The sequence below is a fragment of the Micromys minutus genome, assembly GCF_963924665.1.
Source record: "Micromys minutus genome assembly, chromosome: 30".
Taxonomy (NCBI): Eukaryota; Metazoa; Chordata; class Mammalia; order Rodentia; family Muridae; genus Micromys; species Micromys minutus.
In genome coordinates, this window is record NC_137965.1 from 3,522,501 (window position 1) to 3,540,962 (window position 18,462).

At 44.4% G+C, this 18,462-nt stretch overlaps 1 protein-coding gene and 1 pseudogene across 3 annotated transcripts in view; one reads left to right on the forward strand and one right to left on the reverse strand.

The window, feature by feature from the left end:
- Window positions 1-18,462, forward strand: part of ECT2L (epithelial cell transforming 2 like) — a gene marked incomplete at both ends in the record, with an annotated part of 78,635 nt that overhangs the window by 57,679 nt on the left and 2,494 nt on the right. For both annotated transcript variants that reach the window (XM_080941993.1, XM_080941994.1), the window contains 6 exons: window positions 5,760-5,974; window positions 6,878-7,025; window positions 8,952-9,025; window positions 9,120-9,276; window positions 10,019-10,084; window positions 14,099-14,187. In XM_080941993.1, the coding sequence (XP_080798119.1) occupies window positions 5,760-5,974; window positions 6,878-7,025; window positions 8,952-9,025; window positions 9,120-9,276; window positions 10,019-10,084; window positions 14,099-14,187 (749 nt within the window). The remainder of the gene's footprint in view (window positions 1-5,759; window positions 5,975-6,877; window positions 7,026-8,951; window positions 9,026-9,119; window positions 9,277-10,018; window positions 10,085-14,098; window positions 14,188-18,462) is intronic.
- Window positions 1,355-2,369, reverse strand: LOC308440059 (glyceraldehyde-3-phosphate dehydrogenase-like; annotated as a pseudogene). Its single transcript has one exon. The product of its transcript is annotated as a glyceraldehyde-3-phosphate dehydrogenase-like (transcript).

Here is an 18,462-nt window from a genome sequence, read left to right on the forward strand (position 1 = left end):
TTTTGTTCTAGAGCTCTCAGGTGTGCTGTTAAGTTGCTATTATGAGATCTTTCCAATTTCTTTATGAAGGTACTTGGTTGTAGATGGTCCTGCAGCCGTTTGTAATTTTGATATTAATTCCACTTCCCCAAGAAGGACTGCCTAGTCATGTCCTCATGAAGGTGATTTCATCAGAACCTTCCCATTTTAATTAGTAAAATAAAGGTGAGAACTGGTGATTGGGCAGGGAAGGGAGGTGGAGAGAGAGGGTCAGAGGTCAGAGGACAGGGGAGGACCAAGGGAGAGGGACTGAGATAGATGTCAAGAAGGATGAATTGGATCTAGGTAGACTTTATTGGTGTTAAGTAGCTATGAACATTTAAGGATTTTATAGATCTTTTATCTCATACAGAAGGGCAATTTGTATCTTTGTCTATTGGATGTAATCTTATTGTGTAGAGGGATTGTGGATCAAGAATCTAATATATAAACCTGTTTGAAAAGTTACTGGGCTTTGAGTCATGTTTGTGATGGGCAGTGGAGGAAAGAAAAGGGCAGACGGAGTGAACTGCCTGGGAAGGGAATCGTGTGGAGAGGGCAGCTTGGATGGAGCATAGAGTAGAAGCGGCTCCCTCGAGTGAGACCTCAGGGCCAATAAAGATATATGCCTTTCCATTTCTAATATTTACTGCAACACTTGGTTCTTTGAACCTTTCTCTTAGTACTGCATTCATTGTGTCCCGTAAGTTTGGGTATGTTGTGAATTCATTTTCTGAGAAGTCTTTAATTTCTTTATTTCTGCTTTGACCCTGTGTTCATTCCATAGTGAGTTATTCCGTTTTCAAGAATTTGTAGTCTTTCTGTTTCTGTTGTTGAAATCCAGCTTTGATTTGTGGTGGTCTGATAGGATACAGGGGGTTATTTGAATTTTCTTGTGTCTGTGGAGACTTTCTGTGTGATGGTGTATTTTGGAGAAAGTTCTATGAGGTTCTGAGAAGATATATTCTTTTGTGTTTGGGTGAAATGCTCTGTAGGTATCTATTCGGTCTGTTGAATTCATAATGTCTGCTAGCTCCATTATTATTTCTATGTTTATTATCTGTGTGACTATCCAGTGGTGAGAGTGGGATATTGAAGACTCACACTAGTAATGTATGAGGTTCAGTGTGTGATTTGGGGGGGTGAAGCAGAACTTTATTGATGGTATTCAAGAGAGTAGGGAGGGCTCCCTAGGCCCCTATTATTATGGGGGTCTGGGATGGAAATCATGAGGGAGATTCTCAGTGTTTGGGGCCATTGGGATGGGACTCCTCAGCAACTGAGGGCCTCTCTCTTGCTCTCAGTGTCCTTGCTAGGGGGTGGGTTCCAGGGTTTCTTACTCCTTAGAGGCCATGTAGGCCATGAGGTCCACTACTACCATATTGCTGTAGCCATATTCATTGTCATACCAGGAAATGAGCTTCACGAAGTTGTCACTGAGAGCAATGCCAGCCCCAGCATCAAAGGGGGAAGAGTGAGAGTTGCTGTTGAAGTCACAGGAGACAACCTGGTCCTCAGTGTAGCCCAGGATGCCCTTTAGTGGGCCCTCAGATGGCTGCCTCACCACCTTCTTGATGTCATCATACTTGGCAAGCTTCTCTAGGCAGCATTTCAAATCCACAACAGATACATTGGGGGTAGGGACACAGAATGCCATGCCAATGAGTTTCCCATTCAGCTCTGGGATGAACTTACCCACAGCCTTGGCAGCACCAGTGGGTGCAGGGATGATGTTCTGGGCTGCCCCACAGCCATAACACCACAACTTTCCAGAGGGGCCATCCACAGTCTTCTGAGTGGCAGTGATGGCATGAACCGTGGTCATGGGCCCTTCCACAATGCCAAAGTTGTCATAGATGACCTTAGCCAGGGGGGCTAAGCAGTTGGTGGTTCAGGATGCATTGCTGACAATCTTGAGGGAATTGTCATATTTCTCATGGTTCACACTCATCACAAACATGGGGGCATCGGCTGAAGGGGCGGACTGAGATGATGACCCTTTTGGCTCCACCCTTCAAGTGGGCCCTGACCTTCTCCATAGTGGTGAAGACACCAGTAGATTCCACAACATACTCAGCACCAGCATCAGCCCATTTGATGTTAGTGGGATCTCACTCCTGGAGGATGATGATGGGCTCCCCATTGATGACAAGCTTCTCATTCTCAGCCTTGACTGTGCCATTGAATTTGCCATGGGTAGAGTCATACTGGAACATGTAGACCATGTAGTTGAGGTCAATGAAGGGGTCGTTGATGGCGACAATCTCCACTTCGCCAGGTCCTGAGCAGAAGGCAGCCCTGGTAACCAAGCGCCCAATACGGCCAAATCCGTTCACACCGACCTTCGCCATCTTGTCTAAGGGACGAGGCTGGCACTGCATGAAAAGAAGCCGCTGTCTGTAGAAATAGAACAGGGAGGAGCAGAGAGCTCAGTGTATGATTTAAGTTTTATTTATGTTTTTTTTTTTTTACAGATGTGGCTGCTCTTCTATTTGTGGCATAGATGTTTAGAATTGAGATATCATCTTGGTGAATTTTTCCTTTGATAAAGTGTCCTTTCTCATCTCTTTTGATACATTTTGGTTGAGAGTCTATATTATTGGGTAGTAGAATTGTTTCTTGGGTCCATTTTCTTGGAAAATCTCTTTTCTACCTCTTTATGCTGAGGTAATGTCAGAGTTTTTTTGTTTTGTTTTTTTTGATGTTTAGGTATGTTTCTTCTATGCAGCAGAAAAATAAATCCTGTTTTTTAATCCATTTTGTTAGCCTGTGTCTTTTGATGGTGGTGGGATTGAGTCAACTGATACTGAGAGACAACAATGACCATTGGTTGTTAATTTCTGTTATTTTGTTGTTGTTGCTGTTTGTTGTGTATGGTGGGTGTACATGTGTGTGTGCACGTGCTTCCTTCTCTTGTTTTTCTGGTGCAAGATTATTTATTCCCTGTGTTTTTGTGGGTTTACTTACCCTACTTGTTATGGAGGTTTACTTCTATTACCTTCTGCAGGGCTGGGTTTAAATTTGACTTTGTCATGAAATATCATGTTTTCTCCATTTATGGTGACTGTAAGTTTTGCTGGGTATAGAAGTCCTGTCTGGTGTCTGTAGTCTGTTAGAGTCTGCAAGACATCTTCCCAGGCCATTCTGGATTTTAAAATCTTCTTGGGAAGTGTACTGGCTAGTTTTGTGTCAACTTGACACAAGCTGGAGTTATCACAGAGAAAGGAGACTCAATTGAAGAAATGCCTCCATGAGATCCAGCTGTAAGGCATTTTCTCAACTATCTATTTGGTGTTCTGTATATCTCTCTATAGGCATGTCCTTCTTAAGGTTAGGAAATTTTCTTCTATGAGTTTGTAAAATATATTTACTATATCCTATAGCTGGTATTCTTCTCCTTCTTCTTTTATTCTTAGTTTCTTTTCATAGTGCCCCAGATTTTTTGGTGGTTTTGTGTGAAAAAAGTTTAGATGTAATATTTTCTTTGACCGATGTATCAATTTCCTCTGTCGTATCTTACATGCCTGGAAGATTCTCTCTTCGGTCTCTTGCTTTCCATTACTGATATTTGCATCTGCAGTTCCTGTTTGCTTACTTGGGTTTTCCATCTCCAGGATCCCCGCAGTCTGTGTTTTCTTTATTGCTTTTATTCCTATTTCCAGGCCTTGAACCATTTTATTTCCATCACCAGTTTGTCTTGGCATTCTTTAAAGGATTTATTCATTTCCTTTTTCAGGGTCTCTATCATCTTCATAAAATTGGTTTTGAGTTCATTATCTTGCCCTTCGGCTATCCAGGGCTTGCTGCCATGGCATAGCCGGGCTCTGGTGGTGCATAGTACCCTGGCTGTTGTTGGTTTTGCTCTTGTGTTGCTCTCTAGGCATCTGAGTTTGGTGTAATTATGGGTTTCGGTGCCCATTTCTGAGTTTATCTTTGTTGGATGGATGTTTTTCCCCATGGTTTCCATTTTCTTTCAGGTCTTCTGGCCTGAGTGGCCTGTGGTTCTGGTGACTAGCGTGTCCTCTGGTCCAGTAGGGTGTCTCTACTAGAGTTTTGATGGCCTGTGTAACCTTTGCGGTTGGGGGTGTCTGTGTTGCCTCTGGGTTCTGGGTTCTATGGTTCTGAAAAGTAACATAGTCTTTGGGGTTCTCAGTATCCATGTGGCCTCTGGTAGAGCAGGGTGCTTCTGCTGGAGTTGTGAGCCAGTATGTAGTGACAATGGGCCCAGGGACTTGGGGGGGGGGAACTGGGCTCTGTGGAGTGTGGCTGATGGCTGGTGGGGTCTTACTTGGGGTTCTGTGTATCATAGCTGTTGGCTAGGAGATGAGGGGAGAGGATACTGTTAGGGAAAAGCTGAGTGGGGTGTGAGGAAGTGCTGCATGTCTGTGGGTGGGATCTTCCCTGGGATTCTTCTGGATACTGGTGTGGCCTCTGGCAGAGCAGGGGGCTTCTATTTGAGTTGTGGGCCAGGATTCATGTGCAGTTTTTAGTTGTCCCACCCACTTACAACCTAACTTCGGAAGCCAACTGTAGTCAATACATGCAAGTGGTTGAAGGACAGCCTTCAGAGTGGGGTGCCACACATGCCGAGGATGTTCCAGCCTCTGAAATGCACAGCACGCACGTACCATTTGGAATAGTCAACATGGTTTCACATTTGTTTACCTATCGTTTTCTAAAGACTGCAAAGTTGGTGTTAGTCTCCACAGTTTTAAACGTGAACACCCAAGTGAGAGACAGTAAGTGGGTTCCCTAAGGATGGTCGCTCAGAGATCTTTACAGTCTATCACACCCAGGCTGGTCCAGGGCTCACGTGGTCTTAGGACATGCTTTCTCACTCTCTAAACAAATGATCACTAGGAATCAGCAAGGAACACCATCACAAATGGTAGCAACTGTCGCAACTGTCAAAGCCTTTGAGTGATAGGATTATTTTTTTTAATGACTTTTGTCCATGGAAGGACTTGAATCCTCTTGGACCATCCCCCCACAGACCCTCATCTCATTCCTACCCCCACCCCTATCTTCAAGAGGATGTCCCCCCCCACCCCCACACCAGGCCTCCACACTCCCTAGGGCCTCAAGTCTCTTGAGGGTTGGGTGCATCTTCTCCCACTGAGGTCAGACCAGCCAGTCCTCTGCCGTATATGTGTTGGGGGCCTTGGACCAGCTACTGTATGCTGCCTGGTTGGTGGCTCAGTGTCTGACAATCTCAGGGGTCAGGGGTAGTTGAGACTGCTGGTTGTTCTATAGGGTCTCCCTCCTCCTTAGTTTCCCTACCTATGCAGATGAAAATGCTGTTTGGTTAGCTGAGCGAGTGTAAAATCACTTCTGGGATAAAGGCAGGAGCTGACTGAATGGCCCTGCAACTCCCAGGAAGGGAGGTTTTACAGGGGGTAGTCTCACCCTCTCTGATGTCGACATCTCTAGCTATCTGGGTGGACGGAGGTAGTACATTTGCACACATGCATCGGGTGGTCCATATACAGTTTCTTATGCCATCCAGAGGACAAGGGAGAAATAGGACAGAAGACACTCAGAGTACGTGTGGGTGGAGTGGGGGGGTGGGGTACTAGCAGCTCATTAAACTCCAAGGTAGCTTCATCTAGATCTATATGGTGCCGTCTTCCCTTAAGACAGTCCCTCTTACGGATCTTGTCTCTCCTACCTCCTCAGACATCTTGCCCCGTGCTGAGGGCCTCGGTCGTTAAATTTATCACGATTTCCTGATGTTTCTGCAGGAGAGAAAGCTCCAGATGAACTCAGTAGAGCAACGAACCCAGGTGGTGAGGGAGCTTGTACAGAGCGAGAGGCGGTACGTGCAGATGCTGGGGATTGTGAGGGATGTGTACGCCAGGCCCCTGCAGGCAGCACTCTCCTCAAACAGAGCCATTCTCAGTGCCGCCAACATCCACATCATTTTTTCCGACACTCTGCACATTTTAAATCTCAACAGGTAAGCCCTAAGGATGGATTCTTTAAAAAAACAGTCCTCCCCCAAGTGAGGGGAAGAACACACCTTGTTTCAAAAGCCCCTGTGGCCCAGCAGTTCCCTCTCTTCTTGGGGATACCATTACCTGGAAGAGCAGAGAGGCTCCTTTGCATGTCACTTAACAGCCACAACCAGCATATGACTTCCAGTGCCATCCCAGGTTACAATATGTGAGAGAAAAATAATCCAGTGTCTAAGCATTCTGTACTCAATAATCTGCTCACACAAAAGTCCATGGGAAAGAGACAGTAATGCCCAGGAGCGAAAGGACCAACAGTTACTCAGCTTTTCCATTGTGGGTTTCCTACATCTGTTGAGAGATTGAGAAAAGCAATGGTTTCCACCTCCCATAGAGCGAGGTGAGCCACTGTCCACAGATCTGGAAAGATAGTTTGCTACGTCTCTGGGCCCAGCTCTTACTCAGTGATGACGCTGATGACACGTCTTTCCTTTTTCATGACCTTGATTAGCTAAGAAGGTCATCTTAGTTCTGTCTGTAGACTTCCTGTGTGTAAGTTAAGGTTCTTGGCAAGCTGCCATCCTCCTCAGAACTGTGAGAATGTCCACAGCCCTGGCTCTCTGAGGGTGGGGAGGGTGGAACTGTCAGAAATGGTTCTATTGAGGGAAGCTGGATTCTGACCCAAAGAGTTAAGGTCAAAGATGGGATTCTGGACAGCCAACCTCTTCTCTCATCCTGCCCAAATCCTGTTCCGTGAAACCCACACTGCTCTGTGGTAAAGCACTCAACTGGTCAAAATAAAGTCGTACCACAAAAGACTAAGCCAAAAAGCCTACACTAGTGAATTCATTAAGTTTGGGAGACTCTCTCAGACTCCGATTTCAAGCTGCAATCTTCTCATATTGTAGAGACTTTCTAGATAACCTAAGAGGCAGACTACAGGAATGGAGCCCGGCTCACTGTGTGGGAGAACTATTCATAAAGTTTGGAAGCCAGTTGAACATATATACCAATTTCTTCAACAATTATCCAGTTGTTCTGAGAACTATTGAGAAGGTAAGTGGTTGCGCTATTTCTACCTAACGCTGTACCAGACTGAGGTAAATGTGAAAGGCCACTTCCCCACTGCGCCTTCTCAGGCCCCTCCTCCCTGCCCTGTTCTTTGAGCTGCTTGAGAACAGGGACCTTGACATAGGGGTTGACACAGGGGTGGACACACAGCAGTGCTCAGGAACCGGTATTTGAACTGCGGCTCTCCACTGCCGACATCTCACCCACGCCAGCCAGGCGGCATGACAGGACCATGTCACATCACAGTGGCAGGACACTGGAAAAGGAAGCTTAAGCAAGTCGAAGCTCAGAATTCTCTGCTGCTAAAATGCCGGGGGCGCACAAGCTCAGCTCAGTGGACAACTTGGCCATGACTCTCGATCTTGAGGACAAGAATTAGATCGAAGAGTGTTATCAGGAACGAACCGGAACCTTTACAGCTACGGCAAATACTGATAGCTGTCTCATTAGCATAGTGAGCGTATACAGCTACTGGGTACACTTAGCGATGGCAGCTGAACAATAATAATAGTAATTATTATTATTAACACCAAGAAATCTTCTTAAACCCTTTAATTGTTCCCAGGTGTGCATGGGCTTGCTTCTGAAATGTTCTTGGAGCTCGAGATGAGCGGAGCCTTGACTCAGACATTAGCAGCACCGCCGTTGTTCAGACATTAGCAGCACCACTGTTGTTCAGACATTAGCAGCACTGCATTGTTCAGACATTAGCAGCACCGCATTGTTCAGACATTAGCAGCACCGCCGTTGTTCAGACATTAGCAGCACCGCCGTTGTTCAGACATTAGCAGCACTGCATTGTTCAGACATTAGCAGCACTGCATTGTTCAGACATTAGCAGCACTGCATTGTTCAGACATTAGCAGCACCGCCGTTGTTCAGACATTAGCAGCACCACTGTTGTTCAGACATTAGCAGCACCGCCGTTGTTCAGACATTAGCAGCACTGCATTGTTCAGACATTAGCAGCACCGCCGTTGTTCAGACATTAGCAGCACCGCCGTTGTTCAGACATTAGCAGCACTGCATTGTTCAGACATTAGCAGCACCGCCGTTGTTCAGACATTAGCAGCACCACTGTTGTTCAGACATTAGCAGCACTGCATTGTTCAGACATTAGCAGCACCGCCATTGTTCAGACATTAGCAGCACTGCATTGTTCAGACATTAGCAGCACCGCCATTGTTCAGACATTAGCAGCACTGCATTGTTCAGACATTAGCAGCACTGCATTGTTCAGACATTAGCAGCACTGCATTGTTCAGACATTAGCAGCACCGCCATTGTTCAGACATTAGCAGCACTGCATTGTTCAGACATTAGCAGCACTGCATTGTTCAGACATTAGCAGCACCGCCATTGTTCAGACGTACACATACTGAGTGGCAGGATGTCACTTCACGGTGGACTAAGTACATTGGAAGTGGATACTGAGTGGAGTGGAATTCTTCTGTAAAATTACCCTGGAAACCATGAGGGCAGAAGCCAGGTGAATCAGTGAATCACACTCTTACCCAAATGACGCAGGATGTACTGTACGGCAGGCAGCTTACAGGCGGGATTCTGCCCTGCACCATGAGCCAGGTCTTCTACCCATTTTATAGATGAGAAAGTTAGGTAACCTGACAAGGTCGTGTACTCCATTTATTCTAGTTCTAATCTGGCTCCACCTTAATTATAAATCTCTTACTGCTCCCCTCTATTGAGTAAGTCAGTGGATATGGTTAGATCTGTGGTATAATTAAATAAATTAGGAGTTGATATATTAGGATACATGAACAGCATTGATACTTAGATTACATGGAGGTGTTGCCTTCTTGCTTTGACTGCTCAGTGGATGGCCCCTTGCTACTGGTGGAACGCATGGCTGTGTCACAAGGCAAAGTTTGACAATGTAATTCTCGCCTTTAGTGTAGAGAAAGGACACCCGCATTTAGAGCGTTCTTGAGGAGGCACGATAAAACCATCGGTACCCAAATGCTGAGGTGAGTTTCCAGGGAGATCACAGCTGGGCGCTCAGGAATGGGCCTCCGTGGCCCACAGGTAGCAATCAGGGTCCCTTCCCGATGCCCCGTACAGCCTGCCCGAGCTGCTTCTGTACCCGTCCCGGAGATTTGAAGAATACATTCACCTTCTCTATGCTCTGAGACTCCATACTCCTGCAGGACACATGGATCGTGGGGGCCTGACGACTGCGATTGAACAAATCAAAAAATATCAAGGCTACATAGATCAGGTGGGTTGCTGATACATACATGCACCCCTCGACATCAGTGCTTTAGTGACGGTCTCACGGAAGACCCTGAGGTGCCCTCTCCTGTGGTACGCTTGAGTTCAGTCCTGCACCCTTCTAAAGGAAGATCTATAATCCAGTCTGAGCACGAAGGGCATCTATTCCAAGCCAAACAATGTGGGACAATGTCGGCAGATGACTGTACAGTCACAGCGCCCTCCCCCATTTAGACAGGTTTTTCTGTGTTCCAGATGAACTTGAACTTGGTATATAGCCACGGACCACCTTGGATTTCTGATCCTCCTGTTGCCCTTGTGTTGGGCTGAGATTACAGACATTCACTAGTGCCCCTGGGTAATACGGTGCTTGATAGGAACCCAGAGTTTTTAGGCACACTGGGCAAGCATTCTGAGTCACATATATATATATATACCAAAGGAAAAAATCTTTTGCTTCCAAGTTCTCCCCCGCCCCTTTAAAAAACGATATCGAGGTACTTTCTCGACTCAGCAGGTACAACTCTCATAATTATTTTCAATACACTGTGCAGGCACTGGGCTGACGGTTAACAGCGCATCACACCCTACAAATGCTTCTTTTTCTGAGCAGCCTTGTTACTTGCCGTTATTAAAATACCAGCCTAGAAAATTGATGCTGTTACTAAAGTGCCAAGGCCTTTACCAGGTGCCACAAAAATATTAATAAAAATACCATAATCTTTGCCTAATACAACCTTGTTTTCTAGATAAAGGAAAACCTCAAAATGAGAGAGCAGCTGTCCCATGTCCAGACCCTCATCTGGGGCTGCCCGGTACGTGCTCTGATGTGTTTCCTGCATCTCACAATCCCGAGTATGGCCTTGTCACTGGCAAAAAGAGACACACAGATTCTGAGGCACCTAAATTTTGTGGGATGCCCATTACTGCCAAGAACGGCAGGCTTTCTTATAACCTGTCCCTGCTGTCTGCATTATTAGAAAGTGTACTGGGCTAGGCCCTAGCCCGTGGTTGGGGTTTTCCAAAGCTGTAGCTCCTCCTTGGTTGGCATGACTCCTTTTGAGTTGAGCATCCAGTTGCATGTTCTGCATGATCTCTGTCTGATGCATGGAGCCCTTGGTGCAAGATTTAGCAAACTGAAAAATGTCCACAATGCTTGGAACCCCTATGTTAACCCTCCATCACTTTGTACGCTCAACTGATCGCCTTCATCTTTCTGACTCCCATTTCCTCCGGCTTTTACCAAACACACCTCCCCTCCACTCTAATAATGTAGCCTCCTGCTATCTGTTCTTTGAAAATACTCTGTCTTCTGTGAAATTGTCTTCCTTTCCTACTTCACTGGTTAAGTACTATTAACCTTGAAAAATTAGGTCAGGAGTCTGTGGAGATGTCTCAGTGGGTAAGAGCTCTTGCTCCAAAAGCATGAGAACTTGAGTTCAAGTCTCCAGGACTCACATAAAGAGCCAGACATGGCCACAGGCAGACACCTATAACGCCAGTGCTGTGAAGGAGTCTAAGAATCTGAAGAATCTCAGGTAATTGCTGGGACTATCTGGCTGCAGCCCGGCTCCAGGTCCACTGAAAGATCTCGTTTGAAGGGAAAAAAGCAGAATGGTGTAACAAAGTCACCTGATGGTCTTCTTTGGTCTTTGTGTTATACACACATACACACACACACACACACACACACACACACACACACACACACACACTAGTTTTATAATGAAGGGAATCACTATCCCTCCTGTTATGTTTTCCTGGTCTCCAGCTTGGACCTGCTTTCTTCTTGCTGTTCCATAGTCCCAGGAACAGCCCTATCATGTGGCCCTACCCCCATCTATTCACAGACTGTGAGCCCTACTATGTGTGAGCTTTGACTTGTTTTCTGGTGTCTGACATTCATCAGAAGCTTCCTATAGATGATGAATGAAAGAGAAGTGTGGATGGTTAAACTGCAAAAGCAAGGTTTTTTTTTTCATTTTTAATTGGATATTTTATGTATTTCCATCCCAAATGTTATCCCCTTTCCCTGTTCCCCCCACTCCCATTATCCTCCTTGCTTTCATAAAAGTGCTCCCTCTCCCAACCACCCACTTCCACCTCAGCTCCTTGGCATTCCTCTACACTGGGGAAATGAGCCTTCACGGGACCAAAGGCCTCTTCTCCCATTGATGCCAGACAATGCCATCCTCTGCTCCATATGCAACTGGAGCCATGGGTCTCTCCTTGTGTGCTCATTGGTTGGTGGTTTAGTCTCTGGGAGCTCTAGGAGGTCTGGTTGGTTGATATTGTTCTTCCTATGGGGTTGCAAACCCCTTCAGCTCCTTCAGTTCTTTCTCTAACTCCTCCATTGGTGTACCTGTGCTTAGTCTGATGGTTAGCTGCAAGCAGCCTTTTCTGTATCAGTAAGGCTCTGGCAAAGCCTCTGAGGAGACAACCATATCAGGTTCCTGTCAGCAAGCACTTCTTGGTATCAGCAACAGTAACAGGTTTGGTGGCTGCATATGGAATAGATCCCCAGGTGGGGCAGTCTCTGGATGGCCTTTTCTTTAGTCTCTTTTCAATTAAAAGAACACACTTTTGCTTCACTCTTTGTCTATGTATTTCCTCCCAGGAGTATTTTGTTCCCCCTCCTAAGAAGGACTGAAGCATCCATATTTTGGTCTTCCTTCTTCTTGAACTTCATATGGTCTATGAATTGTATCTTGGGTATTCCGAGCTTTTTGGGCTAATACCCATGTGTCAGTGAGTGCATTCCATGTGTGTTCTTTTGTGACTGGTTACTTCACTCAAGATGATAGCTTCTAGTTCCATCCATTTGACTAAAAATTTCTTGAAATTATTGTTGTTAATAGCTGAGTAGTATTCCATTGTGTAAATGTACCACATTTACTTTATCCATTCCTCTGTTGAAGGACATCTGGGGTTCTTTCCAGCTTCAGGCTGTTATAAATAAGGCTGCTATGAACATGGTGGAGCATGTGTCCTTGTTATATGTTGAAGCATCTTTTGGGTATAAGTTCAGGAGTGGAATAGCTGGGTCCTCAGGTAGTACTATGTCCAATTTTCTGAGGAACCGCCAGACTGATTTCCAGAGTGGTTGTACCAGCTTACAACCCCACCAACAGTGAAGGAGTGTTCCTCTTTCTCCACATCTTCGCCAGCATCTGCTGTTACCTGAATTTTTGTTATTTGCCATTCTGACTATCATGAAGTGGAATCTTAGGGTTGTTTTGATTTGCATTTCCCTGATGACTAAGGAAGTTAAACATTTCTTTAGGTGCTTCTCAGCCATTCGAGATTCCTCAGTTGAGAATTCTTTGTTTAGCTCTGTACCTTGTTTTTAATAGGATTATTTAGTTCCTAGAAAGGAGTCTAACTTCTTGACTTCTTTGTATATGTTGGATATTAGCTCTCTATTGGATGTAGGATTGGTAAAGGTCTTTTTCTAATCTGTTGGTTGCCGCTTTGTCCTATTGGCAGTGTCCTTTACGTTACAGAAGCTTTGCAGCTTTATGAGGTCCCATGTGTTGAGTCTTGATCTTAGAGCATAAGCCACTGGTGTTCTGTTCAGGAAAATTTCCCCAGTGCCCATGTGTTCACGGCCCTTCTCCGCTTTCTCTTCTATTAGTTTCAGTGTATCTGGTTTTATGTGGAGGTCTTTGATCCACTTGGACTTGAGCTTTGTACAGGGCGATAAGAATGGATCAATTTGAATTCTTATACATGCTGACCTCCAGTTGAACCAGCATGATTTGTTGAAAATGTTGTCATTTTCCCACTGAATGGTTTTAGCTCCTTTGTCAAAGATGAAGTGATCATAGGTGTGTGGGTTCATTTCTGGACCTTCAATTCTTTTCCATGGATCTATCTTCCTATCTCTGTACCAATACCAAGCAAGTTTTTATCACCATTGCTCTGTAATACAGCTTGAGGTCAGGGATAGTGATTTCCCCCAGATGTTTTTTCATTGTTGAGAATAGTTTTTGCTATCCTGGGTTTTTTGCTATTCCCAATAAATTTGTAAATTGCTCTTTCTAACTCTATGAAGACTTGAGTTGGAATTTTGATGTAGATTGCTTTTGGCAAGATGGCCATTTTTACTATATTAATTCTGCCAATCCATGAGTATGGGAGATCTTTCCATCTTCTGAGATCTTCTTTCTTCAGAGACTTGAAGTTCTTGTCACTCATATCTTTCACTGTTCTTAGAACTCACTTACAGAGCTGTATCTCTGAATTTCCACATCTCCACATCTCTGTGTCTGCACCGTCTCTACAGCAGCTGCACACTCAGAAGCCATCCCCACGGCCAAAGCAATGCAGGGACTTCTTAACCTCACCAACTCTTTGCTTCTTTCTCTCTCTTTTAAGGCTATTTATATTATGTGTATGCATGTATGGGTGGGGGCGTTGAATGCCCTGGATCCGGCATTACAGACAGCTGTGAGCTGCCATTGAATACTGAGGATTGAGTCTGGGTCCTCAGAAGAACAGCCAGTTCTCTTAACCATTGGGCCATCTGGCCAGACCACTTTTTTTTTCCCCTCATTTTGTGAGACTTTTCCCCCTAACTTTGTTTTTGATGCTAGGAAAGTATATACAAACAAAATATTTCAATAGCTTTAAAAAACTGGACAGCCTCAAACTTTTTTATTGTCCGTTTGGACTGCTAAAGGCAGCTTGTATTATAAACTAAGAAAAGGTTTGCTTTTCTACAACTGCACTATGTTTTAGCCAACATCTGTATGCTCTGGGATGAATAGTTCTGTACTAGTGGAATTTCAAATAATCATACATCTTATTTTTTTTTTTTTATTTTAAAGACTTTATCAGAAGCAAACAGATACTTGATTCGGATCCAAGACGTAGTTCAACTTCGCTGCTGTGATGAGAAAATGGATTTCTCTTTAAGGTGAGCAGCTGTTAACCACACCAAGGCTGTGAGACCTTGAAGGCAGTCAATGAACGGTCTTGTTTATTGCTCACCCTTGAGATTTAGCGCCATGTTTGACCATGTGTGCAGTCAAGAGAACCTTTTTACTGAATCACAGTTACACACATATGCCTCTAGGTCAGTGGGTCTCAACCTGAAGGTCCCAACCCCCATAGGGTCTCATAACAGATATTTACATAATGATTCATAATAGCAAAAGTAGTACCAAAGTGTCCCAGCATTAGGAAAATTGAGAACTATTGCTCTGGAGGATGTATGGGGCTTTACCTTGCTTGCATTACAGACGGCTCCTTGGTAGAATGAGAGGAAACTGTCTGCCAAGACCAAAGACTTCAGAGTAGACTTTCTCAAGGTTGATTGGTTTCCTAATGAGATCAGATCCGAATATTGTCGGAGCTCACACCAATATTCTGCCCAAAGCAAGAGAATCATTTTATTATCCTTAAGTTCAATAGCACTGACAATGACTTTAGCATATCTATTTTGCATAATGCCCAGAGATGTGTAAGAACAGACAGAAAGATGCCAAGGTTCATAAATTAGTCTTCTTGTTGCTTTTTAAGAACAAGAACAAACAAGTTTTTCTATAACGGTTCAAGGAGCAAATATTTAGAATTAGTGGGCCAAATGAGGTGGCGGCGACCTTTCCTGTAGCAGTAATGCTCATCTCATAAACCGAGTCTGATCCCCAGAAATTCTCTGTGAATTTTCCTCCACATGCTGTTGGCACACCTCTCCCTTCAAAGAAGCAAATCAGTGGCAATGGAGAGAAATTCAAGTCCCAGTGTGGTGTCTCTCGCCTCACTGACTTAGCACTTTTGTTGTTGCATTGTTTTTAGTTGGCAGCAATGGATAAGTGCTTCAGTGGCAGAAAGAAGCTGGCTTGTCAACCTACAATTCTAAATACTTGAGCTCAGTAGAAGACATGCTAGCTGATCCAGGCTACGAGTATTCAGTCTTTATATATTGCTTCTTGAACAGTCTATTTCTTCATGTAACTACTGGCAGTGTGTTCCCTTAATTTTGGCTTGAGAAACTGTCCAAAGAAAACTTGGCTGGCCATGGACTTCTAAGTTGCTGAGTTTTTATTTCTTCCAATAGTTTCACTTCATTCTCTTTTTTGCTTGGCTGGTTTCAAAGAGAAGTTCAATGTGGTTTTTATTCATGTTCCTCTAGATTTTTGTTGTCCTTTGGAGTCAAGTTTGACTTTGGAGCTTTCTGGCCCGGTAGTTTGCTGTCAATAGTTCTGAAAAACTCTTCAACCATTAAAAATAATGTAATTATATGCATGTGCCTCTGGATATGCAGGTGAGTTTGGTATTTGGAGGCCCCGGAACAGGAAACAGGCCATGTTGAGCCATGATGTGGGTTGAACTCGGGTCCTGGACAGCCAACACTGAGTCAGCATCTCTCTAGCCTCTTAGCAATTTTACTTTTATTTTTCCTGTTCTTTTCTCTCTTCCTTATCTGGTATTTCTATGACATGTATGCTTTGTTTGGTTTTCAATTGCCTTGTGGTTTATATGTACTCTTTCCTCTTCCACCTCAGTCTGTTCCTGTTTCTCAGTTGTCTTGGTTAGGATCTCTGTTGCTGTCACAAAACATTATGACCAAAAGGCAAGTTGGAGAGGAAATGGTTTATTTGGCTTATACTTCCACATCACTGTTCATCACTGGAGGAAGTCAGGACAGGAACTGAAACAGGGCAGGATCCTGGAGGCAGGAGCTGATGCAGAGGCCATGGAGGAGTGCTGCTCACTAGCTTGCTTCCGTGACATGCTCAGCTTTTTCTAATAGAGACTAGGACCATAGCCCAGAGATGGCACCACCCACAATAGGCTAGGTCCTCCCTCATTGATCATTAATTGAGAAAATGCCTTACAGCTGGATCTCTAAGAGGTGTTTCTTCAACTGAGCCTCCTTCCTCTCAAATCTAGTGTCAAATACTAGTTAATTTAGTATTTGGATAAGGGATAAAAATACATGAGGGTTTGAGGGTAAAACTAAATTATTATTTTCCTGAAACAGGTATCTTAGGGTTTTACTGCTATGAACAGACACCTAGACCAAGTCGACTCTTATAAAGGACAACATTAAATTGGGGCTGGCTTACAGGTTCAAAAGTTTAGTCCATCATTAAGGTGGGAGCATGGCAGTGCCCAGGCAGACATTGGACTAGAGGAGCTGAGAGTCCCACCTCTTGTTCCAAAGGCCACTAGGAGAAGACCGGCTTCCAGGCAGCTAGAATGAGGGTGTGAAACGCCTGCTCCAACAGGGCCATACCTATTAGTGCCACTCCCTGGGCCGAGCATTTACAAACCACCACACAAGAATCTCGCCGTGCAGCTCTGCCTGCCCTGGGACTCATTATGTAGACCAGGCAAAATCACAGAGATCCACTGTCGGAGGCTCCTGAGAGCTGGGATTAAAGGCGTATTTCGAAAGACATCATACCATGTGTATCCTGCAACCCTGCCTCTCTAAAGCAAATCAAACCCAAGAAATGTCAATGTCATTTCCACCAAACATTTCCACCCCAGCCTATCTGCCCTGCTTGTATTTATGCAGTGCTATAAGACCTTGTGGCTTACTTGATACATTCAACTACAACCACTTGGTGGGGGAGGGGAACTGGACAGTTGTCTGAAGCCAGGCTGTAGTGCACATGCCTTCTCTGTACTGGGAAGGCTGAGGCAGGAAGGCTAGGGTCAGCCTGGGCTATGTGTAAAGCCAGACCTTATCTCAAACACAGAAAACAAATCATAAAAGAAACTTGCTCACTGTCATGGAACGGGTAGGTTCTGTCTGGAATCTACAAGGCCACAGTGTGCAGCTACATGGTAGCAATAACTAAGCAAGTTAGTGTCATCCAAAGGGCGAGGAAAGGTTTGTGTCCTCAATGAAATGGTATTCTCTGGGACAGAGATGAGGTCACGGCCATTTAAGAACCAGGAAGTTTGGCAGCCTTTGCTCTACCGTGAACACAGAATACAATGTTGGGTGTGTTTGGCTTAGCTCTGAGAGTCAGACTCACTGTGTAACTCTGGTTAGCCTGGAACTCCCTAGGTAGACCATGATACCTGGAACTCAGAACTACTTGCCTTTGTCTCCCAAGTGCTGGGATTAAAGGCATAAACCATCACCACGAGCTAAGTTAAGTTTTTGTTATATACCTTGGACCTTTTACATTACAATTTTCTCAAAAGTAACAATTTTTGTGTTACCTTTTTTTGGCTATTATCTATCTATCTACCTACCTACCTACCAGAGAAGATCTCACATGCCCAAGCTGGCCTAAAATTTACCACTGAAGCTGAGACTGCCTTAAACTCCTGATATTCCTACCTCTACTTTCTAAATGCCAAATGCTGAGATTAGGTATGAGTTACACACCTGGCTAAGTTTATTAATTTTTAAGTTTAATTTTTCTTTGTGATCTTGATAACAGTTAGAAGTAGAGCTCTGTAGTACTGGCAAACAGAAGTTGGCCATGACCAATAAAAGATGCTACTCAATTCCCAAGGAAGGCTCTACTACCTTAAAAAGGATACTTTGCTCTTGGCTTTCCACCAAAAGTTATGGTGTCATTTAACAGGATAACCATGCTTGGGAAAAGGATCTACTAAGCATTCAGGGGTACTGAAATCTGGCTAGGAACTGACTCTTATTGTAGGGACTGTAAAAGCCCCTTTGATGAAGATCTCAGTGCTTGCGCAGACTAGATGGAATCTGCTCATAGAGCAGATGGCGTACAGCTGCCTTTCCATTCCAAAGCATGAATCAGGGATTTCTGAGTTTTGTGTGTTCATAGAACATGCTTCTCTGTCTGTTGGGCTGGCTAATACAGCAAGCCACAGTGACAATGTCCTTCTGAACCAGTTAGGAACTTACAATACAGCAGCTCTGCCCCATTCTGCTGAGTTATTGTTTGCAGACATACAAAGACCTGCCATATAATACTGGAGAAAAAACCCCACTCCTCAGAGTTGGTTCTCAGCAGGAGTACAGACCTTCCCATCCTCACCTCACCATTTTTTAGGGGGAACTGAACAATGACTACCGAAGCAACTTTCAAGGCTTTGCTTTATAGTACCCGGTAAGCTTATTTCCTGTTAAAAAATGGTTATTTTAAACATTTTTTCTAAACTTAAATATGGAAAAAATTGAATTGTTCTTTATCAGTTATGTGGCAAATCTTTCCCATCCTCTGGAAAACATGGTAGAATTGTTATT